This window comes from Meleagris gallopavo, chromosome 1, assembly GCF_000146605.3.
Source record: "Meleagris gallopavo isolate NT-WF06-2002-E0010 breed Aviagen turkey brand Nicholas breeding stock chromosome 1, Turkey_5.1, whole genome shotgun sequence".
Classification (NCBI taxonomy): Eukaryota; Metazoa; Chordata; class Aves; order Galliformes; family Phasianidae; genus Meleagris; species Meleagris gallopavo.
Genome location: NC_015011.2, coordinates 59,096,422 through 59,124,150, shown reverse-complemented (window position 1 = coordinate 59,124,150; position 27,729 = coordinate 59,096,422). Strand labels below are relative to the sequence as shown.

Here is a 27,729-nt window from a genome sequence, read left to right as displayed (position 1 = left end):
CTCTCATGGCCCTGCTCAGCCTTCCCTCGTCGTGCACCTACCAACCCAAGAGCCAAGCTTCACCTCAGCATAAGGCTCTCAGCACTACCATGAGTGATGTAGGAGCACCAGGCTCCAGCCCTCATTCTGCTTCCTAAATGGACTTGGGCTGTTGCTAGCTGTCTCTTGAATGAGACAAGACAAAGCCAGCCAGTCACCCAGTAATGCTTAGCCATCTGCTTATTCCTCAGGCTGTCTAAGACTCTTCAGAAGGCCAAATCTCTCCATGCTGTGTTTCACAGAGCGACTCAGGTGGCTTAGCCAGATAAATAACCGAGTTATTATCTTTATGAAGTCAAGATCTTTTTGTAATAAATGCACCTTGTAGCTTGATTTATAGCAAAATCCTCCTCCTCTTACTTCCCTGATGAGACCTACTTAAGTCAGTGAGACTAGTCGTGATGATAATTAAGATTTTAGTACAACTCCGGTTAGTGAGTAGAATGTAGCTCTGAAGTAATGAATCTACCAGCTCCAGTCTGATATTCAAAAGGTGTCGATGATTTAGGTATTATTCTTAATGTCCTCTGAGAAAAGTACTTTTTCATTAAAGCTGAAACTCTGTATAGGACACAATTCTTATAAATTACAGAAATGCTCTTAGAAGGGAAAAGTTGAAGTTCAGATAGCATAGCGTAGAAACCTGTAAACTGACAATCAACCCCCTCCACCCCCTTCCCACCTTAAAATGCAAAGATTTGCATGACTGTGTTTAAAAATGACAGGAGACAGGAACGGGAGCTTCTAAGACAGACTAAAATTTTTAAGAGTGAAATGCCTGAAAATAGCCTCCTGAATGCATAGTTAGGCATCTATATAGAGGCTGCTTGATTTTCAGTTGTTCTGATCACCCAGAGCTCCCATTAGCTTCAGGAGCAACTGTGGATACTCAGCTGTTCTAGAAATCAAGCCACCTTTATTCAAGGGTCTAAATATGGATGTCTGTGCCCAAGTTTTGGGGAAAAAATAAAAAAATAAAATAATAAAAACGGTTTTTTGCTACCAAGATTTTATAAAAGAAAGAAATAACCAAGTTTCATTTTCTCAGGTTACAATGCTTGAAACCGAATCAACATAACAATTAATAGTGCAACATATCCTAACAAAGATCTAGTCAGAGGTGAATGGAAAGCTGTTCCAAGATCTGTAGCTCTTAATTAGCAATATGAAACATTCTTTAGATACTTCATTTCTCAGCCTGCAAAGTGCTACCAGGACACCCAAATCTTTTTCATAGTATTTCAGTGTTGCCATTAATAAGCTTTTCAGGCTGGGCTGAGGAAGACTTTGCAAGATTAACTTTGCAAATCTGTAAGTATTAACTATTTAACTGTTTCAGAATTACCATTTTTTTCCACTTTTTGATCAAGTACAACCAGCAGACTTGAGCATATTTTTAAATGCTGTAATATATGAAAAAGAGAGAATTATGCCTTTAATTCTATCAAACGCACTCAGTTGTCGGAAGACTTCTGAATGCTATTTTTTTAAAGGCTTCTTTTATAAAAATAATCCTGAGTTGATTTTGTATTTAAGCCATTGCCAGGTCGTGTTGAAGTGCGTAAGAGCCAGTTACGTGGTGGAAAATCTGCAAGAAAAAAAGGACATTCATGATGGAGTTATATATACGACTGTAAATTTCAAAGTATCATGAAAGTCAGAAATTAAAGGCATGTCAGAAGAAGATGATGGGTATTTATTTGTGTATGTATGTGTTCATAAAATATGATGCAGTATGCCTTCATATACTTATTTGATTTGAACTAAGAGCTCTTGCTGCCTTGCTTGGAAATAAAAAGAAAAAGGACTTCTGTTACTTTCAAAAACAGACAAGTAAAAGACAATGATTTACTCCCATTGTAATTTTGGTTTGATGATTTCAGCATTATTTTTAATATTCAAAGGATTCAAAACTGCTTACGCTTTTACATGGCTCTTCACTGCCTCAGGGCTGAGTGTTTCCCTGTTTTCTGTGTTTTGCTCTTATACATATCTGTTTTTGTGAATATAACGGCTGGTACATTTTATCTCACATAGTTTTAGATGACACAGCATAGCCGAGCTTTGGTCATGACTGTGGTCTTTGTGCAATCCCTGGCAGATAAAAAGGTGCCACTGTTAAGAAACCAGAACAAACTATCACATACTCTAGCTGTCATGTAAGAGCCAGCAGTGATAGCAGTGGCAAAAAAAAACAGCTCATCGTGTTTTGTCATAACAAGAGACATGATTTTAGGTCAAGTCAGAGGCAGAAACAGTCTGGCAGTGGAGCAAGACAGTATTACTCTCACTGCAAGAGGGAACCAGGGGTTTTCAAATGTCATCAATATTCACCTGATATCTTTGAGCTGTTAAGACTTTTCTTATAATATGTTAGTACTTCAGTTGCTAGGAAAGATGGGCAAAGGAACAGTTTCATGTTTTTCTCTCCTTCAGTCCCCCTACACAGCAGACATTCTCTCATAGCACAAGAACTACGAAACTGTTTTTTTTTTGTTAGAGCTAATATCACCTCATCCCTTGGGCTTAAAGGGAATGGGAGTAAAGTTGAGCAGCCCTAATATTTTAGTCCTTCCTATGATACTCCGTCACTTTAACTACGCCGTGTACTTGGAGTTAGATCCCCCACTCCAGTGGGACAGGTCACAGGCAGACAGTTCTTCTTACTGGAAACTACACGTTGCTACTGTATCTCATACCCTGTTTGTCTGCCAGGAAACACAGTGACCTGCCTGCACAAAAAATGAAATCCATTAGAAAAAGTGAGACTTTGTAATAGGCAATTGCTTTTTCTTCCCCAGGAAATAATCAATACGTAAGAAATTCTCTATCAGCAGTACCATTTGTAGAATGAGAGGACTTTTTCTAGAATATGGAAATATATTGTAAACAATTGACGCAAAGGGTCTGTAATGTTTCCTGATGGCCATCTGAACTGGCAACAGACAGAAGTGCAGGGGAGTGCACTGCTGAGCGTTAGCAAAAGACTACATGTGTACAAATGGAGCTCTTTTGCCTACTGCACTGTGAGTCTGGCCCAGGGAACTGTCAGATGCTTGGGTTACCCGAATCCCAAAGGTCTGTAATGACAGGCCAAATTTAAGCTAATACTGTGCTGGAAGTGAACTTGTTAATAATGCATGTTCTGTTATCTCTTAAACAACACCAAAAAGCATATTCTGCAAAAACAGTAAGCCAGTACATTTAGAAAGATAATTGCTTCTCTCTACAGATCTGAAAACTATTAACTAACCTGTTTCTCAATGTCTTCCAACAAACTACTAGCACCAAGGCGAAAGAGCTCTGGTTTCAGCCATTCCACTCCCAGTTCCTCTTTTACCAGCATAAGCCAAGTAATAGCTTCTTTTGCTGTCCGAATGCCACCAGCAGGCTTAAATCCAACCTACATATAAAAAACATTGCAATATTTCATTATAGCCCCAGAAAAACAACCAGCATTTGTTGACTTGCTGTGTGGTGTATATAAAAAACTCTGTTCTGGTAAATATCTGATTGTAAGCAGTGTTCGGTCTGGACTAGTGCTGCAAGTCATCCATCAGGCCTGTCTTCACACTGAAAGACAAATTTTTTGTTGTGAGTGAAAGCAATTGAGGGAGCAATACTTTTGCTCCCGTGCACTTTCTCAGGAGCTGGGTTTGACTGAAATTTGCCCATAACACGTTAGGTCAAGGGATTTGGGCAGGACCAGGGCTATCTGCAAATCAGAGAATTATAAAATGGCTTGGGTTGGAAGGGACCTTAAAGCTCATCCAGTTCAACACCCCCGCCATGGGCATGATTCCACCCAGCAGCTCAGGCTGCCCAGGGCCCTATCCAACCTGACCCAGGGATGGGGCACAGCTTCTCTGGGCAGCATTTGTCAATGCCTTACCACACTTTCAGTGAAAAATTTTCCCCTGACATCTAATCTAAATCTCTCTTCTTTTAGTTTAAAATCATCCCCCCGTCCTATCTCTATCTACCCATGTGAAAAGTTGATTTCCCTCCTGCCTTATGAGCTCCTTTAAGTATTGAAAAGCTGGAGGGAGGTCTTCCTAGAGCGTTCTCTTCTCCAGGATGAAGAAGCCCAGCTCTTTTTAGGAGAGCTGTCTTTATAGAAGAGGTGCTCCAACCCTCTGACCAGGACCTCTGGATCTGCTCCTAAAATCCCACCTCTTTCTTGAGCTGGGAGCCCCAGACCAGGACACAGTACTTCTGATGTGGCTTCTCAAGGGCAGAGTAGAGGACAATGATCACCTTCCTTGCCCTGCATGGGATGCCTCTTTAGGCACAGCCCAGGATACTGTTGGCCTTCTGGGCTGCAAAAGCCCACTGCCAGCTCAATATCACTTACTGCTCATGTTGCAATCTTATTTGAAAAAAAATCAGCAAATATAAATGCAATTATGTAATGTCAAACATGCCAAAATAAGGCACGCAGTGAAGCTGACTTGTGTGAAGAGCAATAGGAGGCAGTTGTATTTTATAAAAATCCTAAGTGTCAGAGTAATACATAATTGGGTTGTAAATTCAAACTTATTTCGAACTTTTTCACTAAAATTTACTAAATGAAGACTAAATTAGGTCTCTCTACAAGAGATGGATTTTTTTTCTGTTCTACAGGAACTGTAAAACTTCCCTTCCACCAGATACTGGATATGCTTGCAGGCACTTGATGAGAGATGTGTCATACTTGGTTAGGTGAACTGCCATGTGTATTACGACACATGACAGGAAAAACCTAGCTTTAAGGCAAAGCATGCCTTGAATCTCATGATCCCATGAGCCAGCACAGAGACAACCTACTGCACACACTTCTGGTTATGTGCCATTTACACGTATCTCATTCTAAGATAGCTTTTGTAAAGCATTGCTATCAAAATCCTGGTCAGAAAGTTTGTCGCATTACGTCAGATGTTGGCCAGCAACAGATTTTTAAAATTCTAGAAGAACAAGCAGAATTAAGAAAAAGTGTATCTGCATTAAAGAAGAAAATCTGAACAACATGCACAGTAGCACATAGCGATGCTTTCTATATTTCCTTCTGCCATACATCTTTATCTTGGTTAGTCCTTCTCTTCAGCCTCCTTATGAAAGAATTATCATTCTGATTTCTGTATATACTTTCCTGAAAGCTTACTGCCTTGATTGGTTTCTTTGTACCTTATGGTTACGACAATAGAATCTAAAATTATCTGTCATTTTAAATAAGTTTGGTAATTTTAATAGTGATTTCAGGACAAACAAACAGAATAAATCCTTCTTTTAACACTGAAGTATTGTGATAACAGCATATTTCCAATAAGATTATAAAGAACAATAACAGGAAAAGCTTGATAAATCCAAATACAAAGACTATATTTTTGTGGATGGATGGATGCATGCATAAGTGTATGCATACATCTGTTAACATTAGATTTCCAAAAGGAATTTAAAGCACATCAACTGGAAAAGCATCCTCTAGACAATAAATTAAAATACTGGGACTGTGTTTTCCCTAAGGAAGAGAAATCCCAATCAAATTCAAATCTAGATTTCTTCCTAGAAATACTACAGCTCTTCAAGATAACCTGTGGTAAAAACAAGTAAAATACCGTTAATAAATAAGATAACTAAAAAGGCTATGCAAAATTCCTTTCCCTTTTAGCAAATTCTGAAAGGTCTTTAACAAAAAAAAAAAACAAAAACAAAAAAACAAAAAAAAACTGACATAGGAAAGTCTGTCCTCACCCCCATTTACTGCACATCTGACTGCCATAAAAACACGAAAAGGAAAGGGGGAGGGCATTTAATTCGAGAGCGGTATGAAGTCCAGCCACCACTTCCCTGCTGTTTCACAGCATTTCATTATTTTGCTTAATAAGTTCATCTCCTCAAGAATTTTCTCTTCACCTTATATTATTAAAAGTAATAAGTTTTTCTGGATTGGGGGTTTTCCCAACAGAAAAACCAATTTATGTATGTCCTTCAATAATGACAGGAAAAGATTATTTCCCATTATATTGCACACTTTTCATATCACCACCACAGCTTATCATTCAATAAATGTTACTCTGCAACTTGTTCCTATCCTCGAAGAAGTTTAATTTCTGTATTAACCTGTTTTTCTCAGCCAACGCCTTGCTAGAAAGGATCCCTACAGCAGCAAAATTAGTTTGTTAAAGAAACCATTTATAAATCTCTTGTTGCTGATAATATTGTCTTCAGTTAATAAAAGCACACAAAGTCAGTTTACATCTAATTCTCTGACATACACAGACATAGGCACTCATTCTGAATAACACATTTTTATACCATGAATACATTCTTTTAAAGCAAAAGGTGAATTCAACATTTGTATCCAATTATTTGTACAAAGCTGTGCTGATGCCTAGCCTTTGGCACATGGCTCCTGCAAGCAGCACCTGTGTGGAGACGAGTCACCTGGCCCAAGGGATCTGCTTCCAGTTGGCAGCAATGATGCTTCTGCAGAAGCAAGCCTATGAGATAGGCTAGAGCTCTTGTACGGCAAGAAGAGATGCAGACTGGGGAAGGGAGGAGGGAAATCAGCCCAGGGATCCATACCAGCCTCATGCAGACAACTACAGAGAGCAGAAGGATACATGTAACCTGTTGTGATGTGCTCCTCAAGCTCCAACAGCCCCTGAAGCCATCTCAGCCTCTGTCCCACTGGTCATCCCATGTCCCATTATCACATCATCTTCTGACAGGAATGAATGGTAAGTTGGAAGGATAGAAAGGTGGCACAGAATTGAGGAGAGAGTCTTAGTTAAATGACACCTCCTTCCCCGAAGCCCCAGGTAAGGGAAAAGCCCACTGCTGAGTAGATCTGGGTGGTGACACATTGGAACAGGTTGCCCAGAGATGTTATGGATGCCCCATCCCTAGAAGCATTCAAGGCCAGGCTTGATGTGGTTCTGGGCAGCTTGGTCTAGTGGTTGGTGACACTGCCCACAGCAGGGGTATTGAAAGTAGATGATCACTGTGGTCCTTTTCAACCCAGGCCATTCTATGATTCTATGATTTAAGAAGGAGCTCTGATTGTCTGTAGATATAGGAAATGGAAGGTGGCATAAGCCTTTCTGAATAACCTCCTCCTCTCTCTGCTCTAGTAGCAGGATAGATGCACAGACAGTTCATAGACTCCTCTCTTCTCCTCACCTCCCTGACCTTCCTTGATAGTGACCTGACTATCAGATAAAGGGTGCAATGCTCTCCCAGCCTGTCTTGCTCTCCCTCCATCTCAAAAACAAGATCCAATTGGATCTGCCCTTGAAAACTCCTCCAGCAAGGAAGAAATGAGCAGAATTTACTCTTTGGGTTGCCATAACTAAGTCAGAAAATAGAGTCATGTTCTCTGGATGAACTCTTGGTGGCTATATTATGGCAGTATGCCAATCACTGTCAGCTTGAGATTCGCCCTGTCATTGAGATGACCATTTAAATATCTTACATGGTGAAACAAAACTCAAAACTAAATGCATCATCTGATGTACCAAAATTGCACAAGGTTTTAGGGAATTAACTGACAGTTTACTCAAGAGAGGAAAGTCAAAAGTGTGTTTTGGTTTCGGATTTTTTCTCTGTTTAAATTACTAGTAAACAGAAAGAGGCATACAACAGAGAAATCCCATTGCCCACTACCTACTGCTCTATAACAATGGAAGCTAATATATGCAGATTTACATATACTGTATTTTGAAAATTTTACAGTCTTACAATCTTCTGAGTAAACCTGTTTGGTTCATTTTCAGAAGGGTTACGAGAATTACCTTAAAGCCGGTTTGCCAATAGAATTCTTTAATGGCTCGCATCATGACAACGCCAACCGGAAGAATCGCATTTTCCACTTCCTTTCCTGTAGATGTCTTTATAAAATCAGAACCTGAAAGGAAGTAAAAATCTTTATAGTGGTTTTAGAATGAGAACCACTGTGCAATATGTGTAGTTCACACCCTCCAAGGATGTCCTCATCCTTCACAGCAATTACAAAGCATCCCTTTTACACATCCCTGTGGAGTCCATGTTAACTTTGCACCTGCAAAGACTAAAGCAGGAAGGTGAGATAATCATCTGGTTTCAGAACAACTCAGGCATCCCAGGGGCTAAATGAACACCTCAGATCTTAATTCTGTGCTCTAGAAATCACATCAACTATCCTTTCAATAAAGTCCAATATATTACAAGGGCTGCTCCAAAACGAATGCCTCCTATTTTACTAAATTGATTCACAACATCAGAAACTGATGTTGGTGGTACGGCAGTAGACATTGAACCTTACCACCAATATTCTATCACAATTTGTTTCCATGTGATAGATGGCAATAGAGGGGCATCTGATATGGAAGTGCATATGAAGGAAAGGTGTGTCACTGAATTCCTCCACGTGGCAAAAATGCCACCCATTGACACTCATCAATGCTTGCTGAAATTTTATGGAAACCAAACAGTAGATGTGTGCACAATGAGGCGATGGGAGGTGCCAAGTTCTGGACACCACGCTAAGCTGTCACACCACAAAATGAAGAACATCTCTATCAGCTCATCTGTGTATGTGAATCTGTAGGTTACGACTCCAGATTATGTTATTTATGTGTACATATTGGCTTCAATGCACTGGAAACAATAGTGGCAATGTTGGAATATCGCAAAGTTTGCACCAGGTAGGTCTCGTGAATGCTCAGTGAGGAAGAGAAAGATCACCATATTCAAGTTTGTCAAGACCTACAGAACCAATACAAGGCTGAAGGTGACAGTTTCCTGGATCGCATCATTACTGGTAACGAGAAGTGCTGTTATTACTATGAACCAGTGTCAAACTGGCAGTCCATGGAGTAGCCACACTGAATTCCCCATCAAAGAAAAAAATCAAGATGCAACGTTCAGCAGATAAAGTGATGTGCACCATCTTCTGGGACAGAAAAAGGGTAATCATTCTGGATTTCCTGGAACTTAGACAGATCATCAATTCTGACCGCTATACCATGATGCTGACTAAGCTGAAGGCTTAAACTTCCAGAGTCAGGCCAGAGAATAAGATAACTTTACTCCTGCAACATGATAACACCAGGCCCAGCACCAGTTTGAAGACTGTGGAGTACATTGCCAGCCTTGGCTGGACTGTCCTACCACACTCGCTGTATAGTCCAGATTTGGCACCCTGTGACTTTCATCTTCTCAGGTTGATGATAAAGATGGACTGCATGGGCAATTTTCCTAGCAATTATATCATCACAGCAGCTGTGAAACAGTGGGTCACCTCTGCTGGTGCAAATTTTTATGAGCTCAGCATGCAGGCTCTTTTTAATTGGTGGCAAATGCATAGCTAATGCTGGTGACTACGTTGAAAAAGAGTGCCTAGTAGCTGAGAATTTGCTGTATTGAATAGTGTTATTGCGCTCTTTGTATCTGTTGTAGCTTCCACGGAAATAAATAGGAGCCATTATTTTTGGACCAACTTACATATATGTTCCTGAATGGAAGTACATTATATATGTGTGTTACATGTGTTACATATATGTAAAAGAAAGATAGCAGATTAACAACAACAACAAAAAAAAGCCAATGATTTTCTCTGAACAAATTTTGCATATAGATCAATATTTTAATATTTCCACAAGGATCTTTCAGAATAGAAACAATTTTCATCACGTTTTTAATACAACTTTTCATCAATTTGATCTCAGATTTGACAGTCTAGCATCTTATTTCAAATAGCTGTTTAAAGTGAAAGCAAAAAAATCCCATGTGTGTTTAATGAAGCCAGCTGTATAGTACTGTAAACAGGGAAACAATTCCTTTCTTATGCGCTTTGTAATGGTAACAGTGCAAATTACTACATTTAATGCCGTGGTCTGATATAATGCAGTAACAATATAAAAAAATATATATGTTATTTAAAGAGGGAGAGTTAACTTTGACTCATTGTTTATTTCACATGTTCTCACTTTTACACAACTTTCCTCACCGTCTGTTCTGGATACTTGTGTAGCGTTCTTGTACCTTCTTGCTGTTCTGGGTGGGCTTAAAACAAATTCAGCAGTGCAATATTACAAAAAGCTAAGAAATGAGCAAAAAGAATTGCTTTGCAGTGTCTGATCCTTCACTGACACAATACAGTGACAAAAGTTCTTTAATTGCAATAGAGCATACTTCACCCCTGGGAACGTACTTCTTCTTAGAAAAGGTGTACTGTGGGATCATTAATTATCAAAAGTAATCGTGAGGAGAAGAGGGCTAATTCAAACATAGCGTAGTAGTGCATCATCCACTTAAGTCAATTGGAACTGCATCTGCTTCCACTTCAGATTTGGCTTAGTCCATTTTGTCTCTTATTTGAATGATGAAGCCTCTATGACATCCCCTAGAGTAAGAAAGGGAACTTTCATTGCTGGCTCAAAGTAAGGAGATGCCTTGACTACATTCTGACAGTATGCTGTAATATGCTCCAGAGACCTGTCTTTCTGATGCAGGTTGGCATGCAGCTAGGTTTCAACCTGCTGGGAAGTTGAGATAAAACCATGCATGTTTCAGTGTCCTGCAATTTAAATGCAATCAAACTTCATCACTAACATTGCCTCCTGTAAATCCGTGTTTGTTTTTATCTGCAGGTTTCCTGCCCAGGCAGTCAATGGTGTTTAAGCTGCACCATGCTACAACATTCCCCATTCAAAACTGAAATGACTACTCAGGAAACAAGTTCTAACTGCAAAGAAGTTGCAGTACAAAAAAGAGGCAACTAAGACTTGATTGAGTCTTGCAGGGAACTGAGCACATATGAGAAATAGTTGAGTTATATATTTCAGAGCTATCCTCTGTCAGAGAGACAGTATGGACATCTGATAGTCACATTCAAACAAATAGTGGAAGTGAAACTTTAACAGTGCCAAATTATACTTTTAATTTCCCTTTTGAAATGCAGCACTTAAAGTCCTTCATTGCAATACTTTTCATTTTTTCTAGTATAAGGTAAGTCAAAGCTTTTATAAGTCTTATAATTACAAGTCTCTATGGTACAGTTTCATTAAAAACTTTCATTAAACAACAGCTGCCCTTGTATATGGTCTTCTAATCAATTTGGTCAAACAGAATGACTTCTAATCAGCTGTTGATAAAAATAGAAGATGAAATTTTAATTCTAATAGATTAACCACAAACTCAAGATAGTCTTCAGAATTCATCTAGCTCTATTCTCCAGTGGATTTAACGACTATTCAGCAACTCATTACTAAATAGAACAAGATGAACATTTTCCAGTTCATTAAAGAAATGTACTATGTATTTTTGCATTGTCCTCATGATTCGTTACAGGGAGTCTTAATTACAAGATAATGGATAATGGTTATTAAATGCAGACTCCAGTAATGAAGCTCTATTCATTTGCGAGCCTCAGAGACTGCAAAGAGGGGAAAATAAAATTACTAGCTTCAAAAGATTAACGGATCAAATTATTATTCAATTTTGAAAATCTCATTCAGACTTCACAGAAACAAGAAGAGATTAAAAACTAGTATTAGTACAAAAGTAGTGCATTTATATATTTATTTTTAAATAATATCTTAAGGCTATTACCAGAATAATCAGCTTTAGATGTGATTATTAGACAAACATAGAGCCAATTTAGTAGCATCCTCTACCAAAGAAAACAATATATTTTTATTTCCTGAACAAATTCTATTCATGATACAAGAGCTTCCATGCAGGACTCCAGGCAGCCTCTCACTGAATTCAGAAGATGCATGCTACCAAAGCACTCTGCAACGTAATGTGTTATTAAAGTGGAGATTTCAGTAATGAAAAGGGGGATTTAAAAATCAACTGCTGCCATAAAAAGCACCTCATTAAGTAGAATTTATGCCAACCTTGTAATAACAGAAGTGTTTCATCAATTCGATTTCTTATTCATGTTTTTAAAAACAAGTCTAAGGAATGAAGTTCAGTAGGAGTTTCATCTGGAAACTTAGGTGATGATTTAGAACCCCAAATTTATCACCTATCTTCCCATCTTCCTATGAATATATACATACAAATATCCAAGCCGATGTTAAATTACCCCCTGGGTCACTTGTTGCTTTCTCCTTCATTTGGGTAGGTTACACAAAAGACTTACAAAATGAGTTTTTCGAGATAGACTAGTAGGCCCAGTGAGCCTAGAAAAGGGCACATTTTCACTCTTTTTCATAGTGCAACTGCAAAAGTACATTTGCCTTTCTGTGAGTCAGGCACGATTCACTGAATCAGTGAAGAGTGCAGACATCAAATCCCCTGTGCAACACAGCAGCATTAGATGCCTGTTTTAGCTGGGCTTGCTCTGAACCCAGGAACAGCACCAAGGCCCAAGCAAGCAAAAACTGCATCACCTCAGTTTAAATGGAGACAGAAATTAGTATGAACCTCAAGGAATGTGACCAGTGCAGTCTGTACAGAGAAACTGAGTTCTCTACACAGTTGAGAGCCAGGCCAATTGAGCCATGATCACTGTGCCCTGTGACACTAGCTAGAATATTTCCAGATATTAAAACTCTGTTCCTCTGCTCTCGCACTCTACGCACACACCTCAGCCACTGTAGGTCACTGAAGACCATTTAAACCAAACCAGCTGGATTTGCTGAAAGTAATGGCTTAAGCATCTTAAACCCACACCTAGAGATTAAGATGAGGCCCACTATTTATCCCACATACTCATTAAGCCTTACGCACCCGAGCGTAGGGAAAGATTTGCCTAAGTCAAGCAGATGACAGGGCAAGAATTCAATGCCCTGTTCTCCTGAAGGTCAGAATTGAGCTGGCCATCCTACTGCTATCCCCTCCATCGTATCAAAAAATCACAAAGCTTCCCTGTCCCGTGCAAAAATGAAGCAGAGCGTGAGAACCAAACAATGCTACTTAGCTGACAGCATCCAAGAAACATATTACGGTTCCATAATTAAGCAATAAGCAACAACAAGCAGTATGGCAATTGAGGAGTAATCACAACCTTTTGGTTGCAAAGTGCTTCAAATGCCCTTGGGGAACGATTATAACTACAGAATCTGAGTTGTTGCCTTACTCTTAAAAAAGAACAAAGATGCATCTGGCAGTTTTAAACAACAGTTCAGAGACATATGCTTGCAGAGGGACAATTATGCCATGTTACTTAGTATGTACTTCTAGTGAGTAGAAATGTATCTGGTTGCTGCAACTTGGCTATAACAAAATGTGGCAACATGGGGTAGATGCACTCCCTTACAGGACTTCAGTCTGGTGGCACAGAGTCATGCTGTTGAGGAGACAACAGTAAGCCTCTATTGTTTGTGCTGACAAGGCAGCAGTAATAATAACCCTATCAAATACGTATAGAGTTCCACGAGCAAGACATTTTTTTTTCATTTTATGAGTACCTAAAAAAGAGGATCTTAAGATCAAACCTCTGAAAATGAGTGGCAGGCTAACATGAATGGCTAATTCTTTTTAGCTGAGACATCACATTAGTCCACTTACACATCCTTACTCTACCGCAGTTGCAAGATAAAATATATTTCCCTGCAGCTTAATTTTGCCATTTAAGAGAATACATATCTGTGACAGCATGCTTCAGCAGTAGCTCACTGAGCTGCTTCAGCTCCATCACACATGGCTACTGTGTCGTAACACTTGTTCAGGTGCCTATGCATTTTTGAAATTGCTGGCTTACAATTTGGCATTTTGTGAACTAAACTTTGCAATTCTTTTCTGAAAAGTGCCTGCATGAAGCAAAAAATGAATCAGAACATGGGGCTCCATGTTTAATGTCTGTTTACAAATAAGACAACCTTTCTAATGACCTACCCTATAATCTCAGTTGGTTTTCAAGACTAGAAATGGATGCTTCCTTTCCTGTACACCATCTCTGGTAACGGGCAATCTGCAGGCCAAACAGTGCCCTTAGGAACAATTATGCACACACATGAAGGGACAAATTATTAAGTCCATACTTATGCAAAATTCCCTGTAGGTGATCTCTGAAGGAATTCAGCATTGCTGAATTATGTATAGCTTGCTAATGCACTATTATAGTATCTACCACAGGTCTCCATAGGATACTATTACTTAATTAGTATTAGATTCTTGTGTGTTCATTTAAAATGTGTTTAGAAGGTTCAAAAGAACGATCCATACCACTTTCTTTAGTTCTGCTACAAGACATTGGCTTTTGTTATTTTTAGAGCATTTCTTTCAATCCAAACCCTACTTGTGCATAGTAAAAGAGAAAAGAAATAATGGACATATTCTGACCTCAGTGACCACAGCTGGGATCCCCGTCAGTGGTGACACCTGTGGCTTCAAATCACACTAAAGCACAAGAAAAAAACACATGTTCTCAGTCCCCTCCCACAGTACCAAATAGAAGCAGTGTTAGGACGTGTATGAGTGCAGGAGCAGTACAGGCAGTTATGTGCCTCTGCAGTAGTTCTCCCTTGTCCTCTCCAATGAAAAGCAGCAGGATTCACTCCCAAGAGCAATGAGTGGGACCACAAAGAAGATTAAGGAATCCCTGTATCATTATCTACTTGTTAAATGTTGCACTACTTCCCTGAGATTTTTATGTTATTTATTCAAAAATGTGTACCATGCATTACACTCAAGGGCTTTACAGTATACAACCTATATTAACCTTATTTCTTTTTGCAGATGGCAATACTAAAACTGGGTAAGCAGTTTGCCTAATGACACATGACAAGCCAAAGGTAGAACGAATAAATAAACCAATGCATTCCAACACCTAATGGTAACCATACAATAATCACTAAGAAAAAATGTACCTTTCCCCTCAGCTTATCGAGTCCAAGTGCTGTTTATTTCTGAGTCAACAGAGCGGAGAGAGGTGGGCCCATGCCAACCTCATAAAGTTCAACAAGGCCAAGTGCAAGGTCCTGTATCTGGGTCAGGGCAATCTCAAGATACAGGTTGAGTGGAAAATGGCTTGAGAAAGTGCTGAAGAGAAGGATTTGGGGGTGTCAGTTGATGAGAGATTCAACATGAGCCAGCAATCTGCACTTGCAGCCCAGAATGCCACCTGTATCTGGGTTGCACCAAGAGAAGCGTGACCACAGGTTGAGGGAAGGGATTATGCCCCTCTACTCTGCTCTCGTGAGACCCCATCTGGAGTGTCCAGTTCTGCAGCCCCCAACACAAGAAGGACATGGAGCTGTTGGAGCGGGTCCAGAGGAGGGACACAAAGATGATCATAGGACTGGAGCATCTCCCCTATGAGGACAGGTTGAGATCTGCGGCCCTTCAGCCTGGAGAAGAGAAGGCTCTGAGGAGACCTTGGAACAGCCTTCCAATACCTGAAAGGGGCCTACAAGAAAGCTGACTTTTTATAAGGGTGTGTAGCGACAGGATGAGGGGAAATGGTTTTAAAATGGAAAAGGGTAAATTTAGACTAGATACTTGGAAGAAATTTTTTTACTGTGAAGGTGGTGATACACAAGAACAGGCTGCCAGTGAGGCTGCGAATGCCCCTTCCCTGGAAGCATTCAAGGCCAGGCTGGATGGGGCTCTGAGCAACCTGGTCTAGAGGTAGGTGTCCCTCCCTATAGCAGGGGGTTGGAACCAGATGATCTTAAAGGTCTCTTCCAACCCAAACCTTCTATGATCTTCCACAGACTAATGTGTAGAACATGGTTTGCCACCAGTTTAAGCAAGACAAAACACAGGAGACATCAGTACAAATCTCCTCTCTGCTCTAGCATGAGAACATGGGTTCTGCTTGGGAGTATGCCTCCGTGCACCCATGCAGAAGGTAAGACGGATGGCATGGTGTTCGCCCAGCTGACTAGACCCATGCCATCTCCTCAGCACAACATCTGTGACAAAACAGGAGGCAGGCAGCCATGGCACTTTTAAGCAGTGAAGAGAAGAGTGGACTGGGTCGAAAGAGTAGCAGTACAATTATTTTAAGAGAGGGATGTTCCATCAGCTACCAAAGTACTTGAAGAGTAGAAGAACCATAAACAACCCAAAATAATTCCAGAATAAAATAGTTCGCAAACTGTACTGTAGAGCTGGCAACAGTAAGGTGTTACTGTTGAGTGTAGCTGTAGCGCTGCACAAAATCTAGAGGCAGTGCTCTGCAGCATGCTTGGAGGAGAGCCCACAGCAGCAGAGCTGCTCCCACTTGTTGCCACTGCCATCTTCACTGTTATGCAGAGGCTTCCCTCAAAAAGGAAGTTACACCTTCAGCATCCCCTTCCCACTCCTTGCTGCAAAGATAGCAAAGGATGAATTCTGCATAAAAGAACTAAAGGTTATAACAACACATAGTCTTTGTACAGGAATGTGGATATGGCCATGGACTAGGAGGGGAAGGTGACCTTTTCCTGCTTTGGCAGTGTTACTATTACACATACAGCACCTACAAATATGCTGGGTTTCTGAGAAGGAACCACTACATACCTTCTTATCACTTTACAAGTTGCTGCAAAAACAAGTTGCTGCTTTATCAAACAACATAAAGGCTGGTCTCTCAGATTAGGGGCAGGCATTCAGGTTCTGAACACTGAGCCCTGTGCTCTCATTTAGCTGAGTGAGAAAAGAAAATGTTGTGGGAGAACCTAGATGTTATTTGAAAATTTCACCTATCAATCCTAACTTAAAAACATTGAATTGCATTGCATGATTTACTTGCTCACACTTTAAATAATTCAGGCAATGATAAACCATCCTAAACTGTGATATAATTAAACCAGCAATGTTCTAGGCATCTATTGGCATTCCTGGCTTTGAATCAATACATCTTAGTCTCTCAAAATGTTGTCTAGTACATGACATTTTACAAACTGTGGCTAAAGCCCTGATATATCTACCACTAATAGCATTAGCACTTGGAAGGAAATAATAAATATCCATGACTGCTTGGAATCATAGCACTACATGGTATTTCACATACCATCTTGTAGCAACCAGATTTAGCTTTGTACTATTTAATGTTGATATCAACTCAGAAATAAATATGTTAACATTAAAACTCAGGTATGCTTACATACTATCTATTAGCCTGTAACAAAATTACTCACCTTGAAAGAGCAACTTAAAATCCATTCAGAGATACTCCATACTGAACAATGCAACTAGAAAATTAGTCTGCTTTATTAAGATTGGAAGGTGCTATGAATTTTAAAGATTAAAAGAAAAGACACATAATAGAGCCAAAATCACGACACTTCAATGTCACTTTGAGTATTTTTCAACACTTTGTAGCAAAAGCAGTTTAAGATTCTGTTCTGACTCTAACCCAGAGGAAGGCACGATTGATTTTTGAGATTTAAAAGTCATGTCTTAATGCCACAGTCAGAACCCGCTCAGCATCCATCCTCTTTGTTATGCAGAAGACAAGTATCCAGCATCGGCTGCTCAGCCATTTTGTCCCTACACAGAAGAAGGCAGCTGGCACAGGCAGAGGCTTCTCCAGCACTTCTGTGTTGGGGAGATTTTCATTGTCTAAGAAATCTCCCAAGAGTCAATGTCCTGACTTTGTCTGAAAAATATTAAGTGACAGATCTCACCAGACCCCAGCCTGTAATGTCTTTGTTTCTTCCTGTTTTGAAGAAATCAGATGGCAGTTATAGGCTTGCATAGCAAGTTCAACAATCTCCCTCCAGTAATCACGTGATTATGTGGAAAATGCTAAAGCACTTGGTTTAATTTTTATGACACTTGAAAATCTTCGATACAATCAACTTATGAACAAGTAGACTCTGCCATGAGTGTAGGTGTTGTACACTCTTCTTTTAATACAACGAGTACCAAAAGAGAAACACCCTGGAAAGACTTAGTTACAAATAAGGTAGTGCATTTCAAGGCAGAATTGTCAAAATGACAAAAACCATCAGTTATTTCTTCTTTTTTTATGAGATAATTCAATAATATATACATTAATTATAAGAAGCTCACTCACAGCTCCTCCTTCCCAGCAAGTCTGCCCTCAGTCTGCTTCCTCTTTTCCCACCTTGATAATTTGATAGCTAGCAAAGCTGCAAAAAACCCGCAAGTGTGGGCTGCAGGGTGGAGTGTTTTCACTACTGTCAGGAGGGTTATTTCAGAAGGTTTCTAGCTCTTCAGGTGGCCTGAATACCAAAAAACTTGCTGCCCAAACAACAACAAAAAACCCAGCCAAAAGCTCTGACTGTGCAGCTACACTCTGAACAGGCAGCACTTCTCAGCTGGGAGTCAGGGAAAGACACGCTCCTGTGTTTTTTTAGGAAATCTTTTTTTTCCACCTCAGCTGTATTATTAATGATGCTTACATGGCAAAACTAACAATTTTATTTCAAAGGGATACTTTATGAAGGCATGTTGCTGATTCTTCTGGCGTAACAATCTATAAAGAATTAGTTAAAAAAAGGAAGGAAATCAAAAGAACTCTTAAGCACCATCAGCAACTCTTAAGAAGGTATTTAACATGCTGCGACGTTGTTTCTTCCCTTCCACTTGCCAGAAGTCTGTGTCCTAATCTGGTCAGAGATTGCAAATACGGTAAGCACTGTGAACCAAAAGTACCAAAAATCTGATCAAACAACTGCCTGGCTTTTGGTTAAATGTAACTGATACGGAAATACGTATTTGGTTAACACACTGGCAAAATGAAGATGATATTCTGATCTTCAAATCTAGACGTTAGCTATAGGTTTTACTTTTTTTAAACCAACACTAAAAACATGTCATTTTGAATACCGGCATTTCAGTCTTTTTATTGAAATACTGGGAATGAAAGAAATTGTGTATCAAATTCTCTTTGTGCTAGATATATGTATCCTCAGTGGTATTAGTGGAGAGTTATTAAATGTCACTATTCATTCAGAGTGCATTTAATGTGTTTCTTACAAAAAAAATTATCTATCTAAAGTTCATATCTTTGCATGGAAAAGTACTTTAGAGCCTTACTTTGATAGCAATGGCTTCTTCAACCACACTTACACATTCTGTAACAGAAGAGGTTAAACAAAACATTATCCCTGGCTTGCCACTTGGCAAAATGCAGCACTGGTGACAGTATCATGTCATACAATGTCATACAGGGAAGCACAACCACCTTGTTATGCCTTTCCTTCTGAAATATTAAGCTCTTGGCACAATAGAAAAGGCTGTACGTACTGTCTCCCCACTTGAGTTTGGTCTTAAGCATGCAAAGTTTGGATCACACAAAACACAGCAGTCAACAAAGGTACCCAAGGCTACACCCTAAAGGAACAGATACAATTACATGACAGATCCTAATCCAGTAAACTCAAAGCCCTGCAGGATCAACACTTTCAGCAATGACTTCTAACAGTGCCTAAATTGGTATTTATACTTTTTGTAGTGACTCATGATTACTCTATCAAGAGTGAGATCATGACACATACTTTGTTTCCATACTCAGTCTAAAAAAAAACTATAAAAGTTTAAATCCTTTCTGCTTTCTTTTATTATTACTAGCAGGTGATTCTAATTGAGTAAAAGTTGACCATATCATGAGACTTAAGATTCAAGAAGTTTATAAAACCTGTCACCTGTCTTTTCTCCTTGCCATCTCAATAAAGATGTACACACTTCCATAAAGCTGTCATTTTTCCAAGTCACCGAATCACAACTGAAGGCACAAGGAATCGTGCATGTAGCATTTCTCTACATCAAAGCACACACATACACACCTGTAAGTATTTACATTGGAAAACATCGTCTGAAGCTCAGTACAGTAGTGTTGCACGTGGTTTGTCTAACAACTAAACAAAATATCCTCTTTGATAGCCATCTTCTGTAGAGTGCTTTTAAGGCTCCCAAACATTATCTGAAAGTAAAAATCAATTGTCTTCACTTAATGAGCTATTTCTTCAGATTTTCTGTGATCAAAATGACTGAGTTAAACAAAATGGTTACTAGTAACAGGAGGCTGTTGTTAACTGGAAAGCTAAGATGGGTGTGTACATGGGGAGATCAGAAGAAAAGGATGCTGCTGCATGCTGTTTGCTTCTTCGGTGTGAATTTATAAAGGGGAGTGAAAGTGTAAGATGAGGAGAACTAGCAAGAATTTTAAAAGGATTAAATTCTGAGGAACCAGCTACGTCAAAAAAAAAAAGGAACACAGATTCAGCCCTAAAAAGATAAAATTATTCAACAATTTATTAAAATAGTTCATCATTGTAATTAAAATCCAAGTGTCTACATAAAAAAGTTGCACAAGAAAGGTAATTATTTATGAGGAGATTTTTAAAAGCCATTTGTTGTGAATTTAGCAGAGAATCAGTCTAAAAGAGCTGGTAATAAAAAGAAGTTATTTGTTTATTCATAAAACTTATTTTGGTCTAGCATACCGCTAAGAAACTCTAACATCTGCTCAATGGCAGCTGTAAGTAACATTAGGAACACTCACTCAATTTATATGCTTCTTTTTTATTAAAAAATAAACAGGTCTCTTTAAATTATTCACTAGTATATTTAGATAAAATTCTGTGCTGTAGCAATGCACATTTTGTGGAGAGGCGTCTGCAAGCTTTGTATGATCACGATGATCTAAACCTTTCTACGTTTCACTGACTACTTTAGTCTTTATGTGATGTCCCACCTAATTTAGCAAATGAAAATGCAGAAAACCTAGAAGCTGAATCAGAATCACAGCTATGAATAATACAGAATGCATCACTGATGCCTCAAATGCCCTATCTCCTTCCAACTTGCACGAATTCTAGTCTTATCTTCCCTTTGCTTTCCACCATTTAAACTTACTCTCAGACAGTTGCAGCCTCTCTCTTGTTTATGCCTTTCATGAAACAGACCTTAGACAATAACCTCAGCTGGCAGAACTGTTCGCTGAACTATTGCCAAGTAAGGAATTGCAGCAGTGCTAGTAATTAATAATTCTTTGTTCTAATTCAAAGTATTTTCATTTTGCAAAGTGCTTTGCATATTCCTGTGTTTCACTGCAGAAACAGTGCACAAAAGGCATCCTTAAATCCTCAATATTTCTCTTCATCCATCACCCCATCATGCACTCATGTACTTACACTTTTTTAACTCTCTTGCTTGAGCATTTCAACAGAAAAATACATTGCTGTCTTCCTAGGTTTCTCTCATGTATTCAATTCTTACTTCATAATAAGAGCAAGTCTCTGCTAATGATCTCATAAGGAAGATCAAAAGCATGGAGTAGCTCTATTTATTTCACTAGGATTGTTTGGTTTTACTTTTAAGCAGTAAGCCAGCATTTCTGCAGTGCACTTTGGAGGCAGTTAGTTAAAAACTAAGCAAGCTGTAATTCTAACCCAGGCACTGGAAGTGGCTGAAAATGGCACTGAAGGTCCCAGAGGAGCCTTCTCAAAGCTGCAACTGCACTGCGATCATAACCAAGCAAACTGCTCAGAAGCTAAATCTGGTTACATCCAGAGAGGCCACAAACTGTTCCTGATTACAACAGAAATATAAGCACTTAGCTATCAAGAGCACAGATATAGCGTCTTGTTACCAGAGAACCACATGCCAATGCTACCATTCCTCATGCTGGCATCTGGAGGCCTGGAGAAACATGGCATTTTTCCATCACACCCCACCAAGATGCTTTCTCATCTAGAGGTTTGGGTTCCTGTCAAAGCTCCATTTATGTGTAAAGCTTTGCGTTTCCCCTGAGCTCTCTGCATGTCCATTTTCCAGGACCAGTGGGAAGGATGCTTTTGAAGATACATGATTCATAATTTCCTCTTGCATAATTTAAGTTTAATGTGCTGCATGGAATATGGAACATCTCCATTTGTTTCCTTTCTGGTTCTTTAGAGATGAATTAACAAATCTTCCTGATAAACTACAAAACTTTTCTGCTGCAATTTTTGAGATAGGCTGATCAGCAGGACATTGAATTGGCATTGTAGTGGCAAAGTTTGTAGAAGGAAGAGTTTTTGCCTGCAAAGTTCTGACATCAACAAGGAGGAAGCTTTCCTACATCTTAGATTTACTGAGAATACAGGAAATCTGCTTGAGAAATCAGTACACTGCAGGGAAAGTCACTCTAAAACAGAAGTGCTAGGGGGAGAAAGACATCAAAGCGGCAAAAGACAATCAGATGTCAGATCCCTGTTGACTTGCCGTGGACTATGGACTTTGCTGTCATCTTTGTCTTTGAAAATACCCCTCAAAGCAGGATTATTAAAGGAAGCTCTGGAAAAGCCACTGACGTTGGCTTTTCCAACAGTAAAATACATATAGTAAGAAACTAGATATTACCTTGTTAAAATTAAGAACCACCATTTTATTTATCTGTGATTCTCTCATTTGAGAAAATTAATTTTAAAAGATATAAACCAGAAGCATTTCCCACATGGTGAAATTCCAAAGTATTATATCAAAGAATTCCTTCCATTCCTTTCAACGTGTTCCCAACATGAGTTGTCCTTTGCTGCTATGAATCAAAGGAGCCTGCGAAACAGATGAAGCAATCCAAGTACTTATCAACAAAGTTCTGGCTTCTTCACAACTCATCAAAAATGGTGCAAATAACCGCAAGCTATGGTAAAGAATATTACTATACTCTACTGTCACATTCTGATCAAAATATTTTCCTTTGAGAAAGGACTGACAAACTCTATGAATATGACCTTTAAATTCTAGTTAAAAACATATAAGGAATGGAAGCTGTTAAATGCAAGCTTAAATGTTTGCAATCAAATAGTCAGTCCTATTTAGCTCAGTGAGGAATGTGTTTGTAGTAACATGCAACCCAACAGTAAGTTTGTGCATTCAGCCTGTTTCTCTGCACTTAATGAAGTAATGCCTGGAAATACTGTGTCAGCACTATTAGGAACTGATCTGTTAAAAGTTAGTGGATGTCTTTATACTGATTTCAGTATATTTTAAGATCCAGCTTACTGGTTAGAACACTATCCACAATCTTCTAAAGACTAAATTGTTTTGTATAACTAATTTTTGTCCCGCTTTAATGTCTCAATATGGAATTTGCTTATGTGTCCACCTTTTGGTATGCTTCTTTGTTTTTCACGGCATTCCTCTTCCTGATGAGTAAATGGGTTTGTTAGAATGAGTGTTTAGGAGTGTTTTAAAATGGCCTATTGATGTTCAAGATCATGTACTCCCAGTGTATTTTTCCATTCAACATCTTTCTGTTTAGAAAGCTGATTTCACATTCTACTATCATGGGGGTATGCTTCAAAATAATTTCATAGAATAATAGAATCATAGAATGGCTTGGGTTGGAAGGGACCTCAAGGATCATCAAGCTCCAACACCCCCCCTCTGCAGGCAGGGTGACCAACCTCCGTATCTAATACTAAACCAGGCTGCCCAGGGCCCCATCCAACCAGACTTTGAACACCTCCAGGGACAGGGCATCCACAACCTTTCTGGGCAGCCTGTTCCAGCCAGCACCTCACTACTCTCTCTGTAAAGAACTCATGAGGCCCTGCCACCTTAAAATTAACAAAAAAATCCCAGGATCTGCAAACCTAAAATCATGCTTAGTTTATTTCCACATCTATATTAAATTGCTGTTAAGGGACTGTATTTTCTAAGTGGCATTCTACTTGCAATCTCTTAAAAGATACTTTAATATTTCATAAGCCAATTTTGTATAATTGATAGATACGGCAAATTAAATATTTATTTCTATTTTTCACTTGTTTAGTGGAATTTAGCACCTGCTGCTAACACAATAAAAAAACAACCTGAAATATCAGAGAAATAAATAGTACCCTGTGCATCTATTGATTTTACATAATATTTCCATGTTTTAAAATTGCATTCTCTCAAACCATTACCTTCAGTATCAGAGTTTCACAGATGCAAAGGCTTTTGCTATGAAGCCGTGTTATTTTGATGGCATGTTTGACTAGAACTATTCACTGTGCAACGATTTCTGAGTCTGAGGCGATATGAAACTTCAAAAGTTTTAATTCAAATTCTAACAAATTATTTAACATAGAAACAAGGTTTCATTCATGGGGAAAATTAACGCAACAGGGGTGCCTTCTCGCCTCTCTGCATCAGTTGTTGTAAATTGAAAGTACACCATTTAGATATTCCTTAATTAACATGCTTTGAGAATATTTTGACTATCAGCAAAAGAAAAACACTATCCAGGCATTTAGGATAATTTCTTAATAGAAGGCTGACCCCTCACTGCACTATGTCACACTGTCAGTACCTTTCCATTCACTGTAATCTATTTCACACGAGTTTCAGAGACTGAAGTGTAAATGGCTATCTTCTCATAGGTCAAGTAGCAGAAATCTGTGCAGATGGGGATTCAAACTCTTCTGATATGCCACAACACTAAAGCATAGCAAAAGAGATGTACAGGAGACATGATAAATCTCTTCTATTTTGTGTGAGTGCTATTAAAATGGTGGAAGGGAGGCGACCCCTCTGCAGCTATGGACAGTGCCAGTCAAATCTGCAGTGCACAGTGCCATCTCCCTTGAGTACTGTGGCAAGCTGTGCCAGCTCCCATCTTCACAGTCAATGCCAGGATTGCATGTGCTGGGAAATCACAGTCATACGCTTCCACTAGAACATTCCCAGAATTTCTCTTGCTAAATTTCCCAGTTTCAGCTGTGACCAAGGGTGTTCCATCTTCATGTGCAGACAGGGAAAATTTATTCCTTCTAATGACAGGAATGTACTTCTGCTTGTATCTTAATTTACTAGACCTCACTAAAGCCCTATGAAATGTGCAATGTCAATTTTATGCATGGAAAAACAGAGAAGTTAACTGAGTTGTCAAAGGTGAAGGCAAGCCAGGATCCATTCCGCTTTCTCAAGCAATTCTACCTCTCATCTGGTTTCCTGACTTAGCTAGAAATACTACAGTCTCTATTTGGAAATGGGGAAAGGGTGGAGGGAAAGTCAAGTAGTGTTATGGATGATGAAAATCAAATAAGCAGGTAATGAGCTGATGGATGTCATCTGTTTTTACACTGGCATTTCTTCTTTGACTTGAGTAGAGGCTTTATATTCCTATTTCTGATTACAGAAGAACACCATTAATAGAATAGACCTTTCACAAAATTAGAAAACTGAGTCACCAGGCATCCTGGAACTGCAAATATGAACAACCTCAGATAACTATCTCCCCCCATCTATGGCTGCAAATACATTCAGGCTTCACTGTATACACTAAAACTCTGCTGTCCCCTCAAGGATTCTGTGTACTTTTTTCAGTATTTTTGTTTCTCTTGCATATTATTTACATATACGGGGTTCTGTTGCTCTTTAGACTTTAGGTAAGACTTTTCATTAGAGCCTACACTAGTGTTTTTAACCATTCTTATACTTCTGATTCCCTAGACATACATAATTGAGTTCCAAGTAGATTTTTAAGTCTCATTTTGCATTCTTTCCAGGTCTGCTTTATTCAAGTTCAATTCTGGTTTTGTGTTACTACTCTTTGCGTAGATCCTCATCAGTAATCCAAACCTGAGGGTATTGTGATTGCATTGTTATAACTTTTCAACTCCAAGCTTATCTATTGCACCTACATTATTTCTAGTGATTAGCTGCAATATCACTGGTAAGCTTGTAGGCAATTACATCATTTAAGGGAGCATCCTTGTACTGCCTTATTGAACATGCAGTTATCTGCATTTTTATACTACTGGCCTATTTGTTTGTTTATTTATTTATTTATTTACTTACTTACTTACTTTTCCCCACTCTGGATCAGAATAAATGTTATCACTTGTTCCTGTATAGGCTTCTTTTGTACAAAGTATATTTAAAGACTTTCCATGTTGCCAGGAACATGTGTTGATCTAACTCCCAATCCCAAACCTTTTTTATTGTATAATATCATTCAAACTTTTGAGTCAGGCTGTGTCACTTGCTGTATCACCTGCTCTCTATCTTGGTTTTTCATAGCATGTTTTATGTTCATTCCTTGCACTGAACTTTCACTGATATTCACCAGAGCTATGAACATGCAGACTACGTAGAATGCAAGACATGTGTTGCAACAAACACAGTGAAGTTATCAACAACTAACGATTCAATATTGTTAAATACTGTCCTGATGAGCATCTTACAGTAGCCACATCGCAACCACTTCTACATTGCAAGACAGCACCCAAGGCCATGATCCTAAACATATGTGTAACAATGCATCCTCACAATGCAAAGAGCTGAAGTAGTTCCAACTCTGAAAGCTCAAATTTATCTAAAAATTCTGAAGAAACGGGCAGGTCTTTGCACAAATGAGGTATTTTCTGCTAATATTCAGCTAGAAGAGGGCCATAAAAAAAAAACATATAATGCACTCTTGGTAAACTAAACGAATTCAGAAATTTAGCCCATGCTAAATCTAATCTGTACTATCAGAAGATCACAGTCAAGGAAAATTGGGATTACTCTGTACCACTTGGGAATCTAGTAGAAGGACTCTCACTGTGCTGTGCTTTGTTCACTAAAGAAAGCAGGCAGTGCGAGAACATAACGCATTTCAATATCCTTCCAGTGAGCACAGCTCAGCCAAGACAGCACAACAAGTAACTGACATTGCAGCTTGGATGCCCTTGGTCCTGCTTCATTGGAGGGAGAGAGGAAATCACCACCACATTGTGACTGAGACAGACCTACTCACCAGTCAGAGAGTAAGTCCTCTTCCTACATTCAAAGACTGAGGACTGACTAGTTTGCCCCCAGGCTTATACTCTAAGCCAGAGCTTAACATCATCAGTCACCCTGGAAAGCACTCAAAGATTATTCGTTTCTGTAGAAAGGAACTGACAGTTTTGATCTGGTCTGCTTTAGGAACATGACAGACACACTTGACTCCTAATTTCTGACTCTCTCTTTACATGGCAAAGTGAACCTTTTACAAATACACAGTAAACTCAATACAATTGTGTGTGTTTTGGATTGGTAAAAAGAGACAAACTGAAACCATGATTCATTTCTACTACCAAGCCTCCACCCCTGATTTGCCTTTCATTTGCTTTGGGCTCTAATAAGTGTCTTACCAGTATCAAGTTACAGCTGAATGTAGACACATAATTAAATCACATTTTTCTTTAAATGTAATACAGCTGAAATGCTACTGAATGGAACTTTCAACCTCTGGTGTGAACATGGGTTCTGAAGCCTCACATCTGATCTCAGCTTGACTTTTGACTTGTCTGTTACGATCTTCATCTCATACTTCACAAGGCTGTTGTGAGATTTCTTCTGCTAATGTCTGCAAGTACCCTGAAAATGTAAAGTGCTATCTAAGTGCCAAGTATTATTACTTATTCATCAGTCTTATTTCCTACACCAGTATTATCTGCACAAAGCATGCCTAGCTTCTCAATCGGCAGAACTTTTGCTTTGGACCATGGCAGTGCACATCCAACAGTACAAAATGCATTCCTAACACTCAAAAGTTTAAAGCCACACCATCTATTCTGGATCCAAACAAATCTTTAGATGACACTGCTCAAAACAGCAACAGTTATTAGTATTTCAGAATTTGTGTTTCCATTATTTATGCTAAAATTGGATCTGCAGCAACATTAATTACAGTACAGCAATCTCACTTAGAGCTGCGTAGCTATGCATTATGCTTTGATGTTCCAAACCACATTTCTTGGATCCTCTTCATTTATTAATTGAACTTTTATATCTTTTCTTAATTCAGGACTAGGTTTTTGTGTGGTGGGATATTCTGATCTTCAGGATTTCTGAGGAAACCTTTTCAAGCAGTACTTTTGTGTCTTG

General features: G+C 39.0%; 1 protein-coding gene across 2 annotated transcripts in view; it reads right to left on the bottom strand.

Annotated features, from left to right (window-relative positions):
* Positions 1-1,038: 1,038 nt before the first annotated feature.
* DERA (deoxyribose-phosphate aldolase) overlaps positions 1,039-27,729 on the bottom strand; it is a 45,884-nt gene continuing 19,193 nt past the window's right edge. For both annotated transcript variants that reach the window (XM_010713766.3, XM_031554993.1), the window contains 3 exons: positions 7,812-7,924; positions 3,293-3,442; positions 1,039-1,627 (listed from right to left, as the gene is read on the bottom strand). In XM_010713766.3, coding sequence (XP_010712068.1) covers positions 1,571-1,627; positions 3,293-3,442; positions 7,812-7,924 — 320 coding nt within the window. In that variant the 3' untranslated portion in view covers positions 1,039-1,570. The remainder of the gene's footprint in view (positions 1,628-3,292; positions 3,443-7,811; positions 7,925-27,729) is intronic.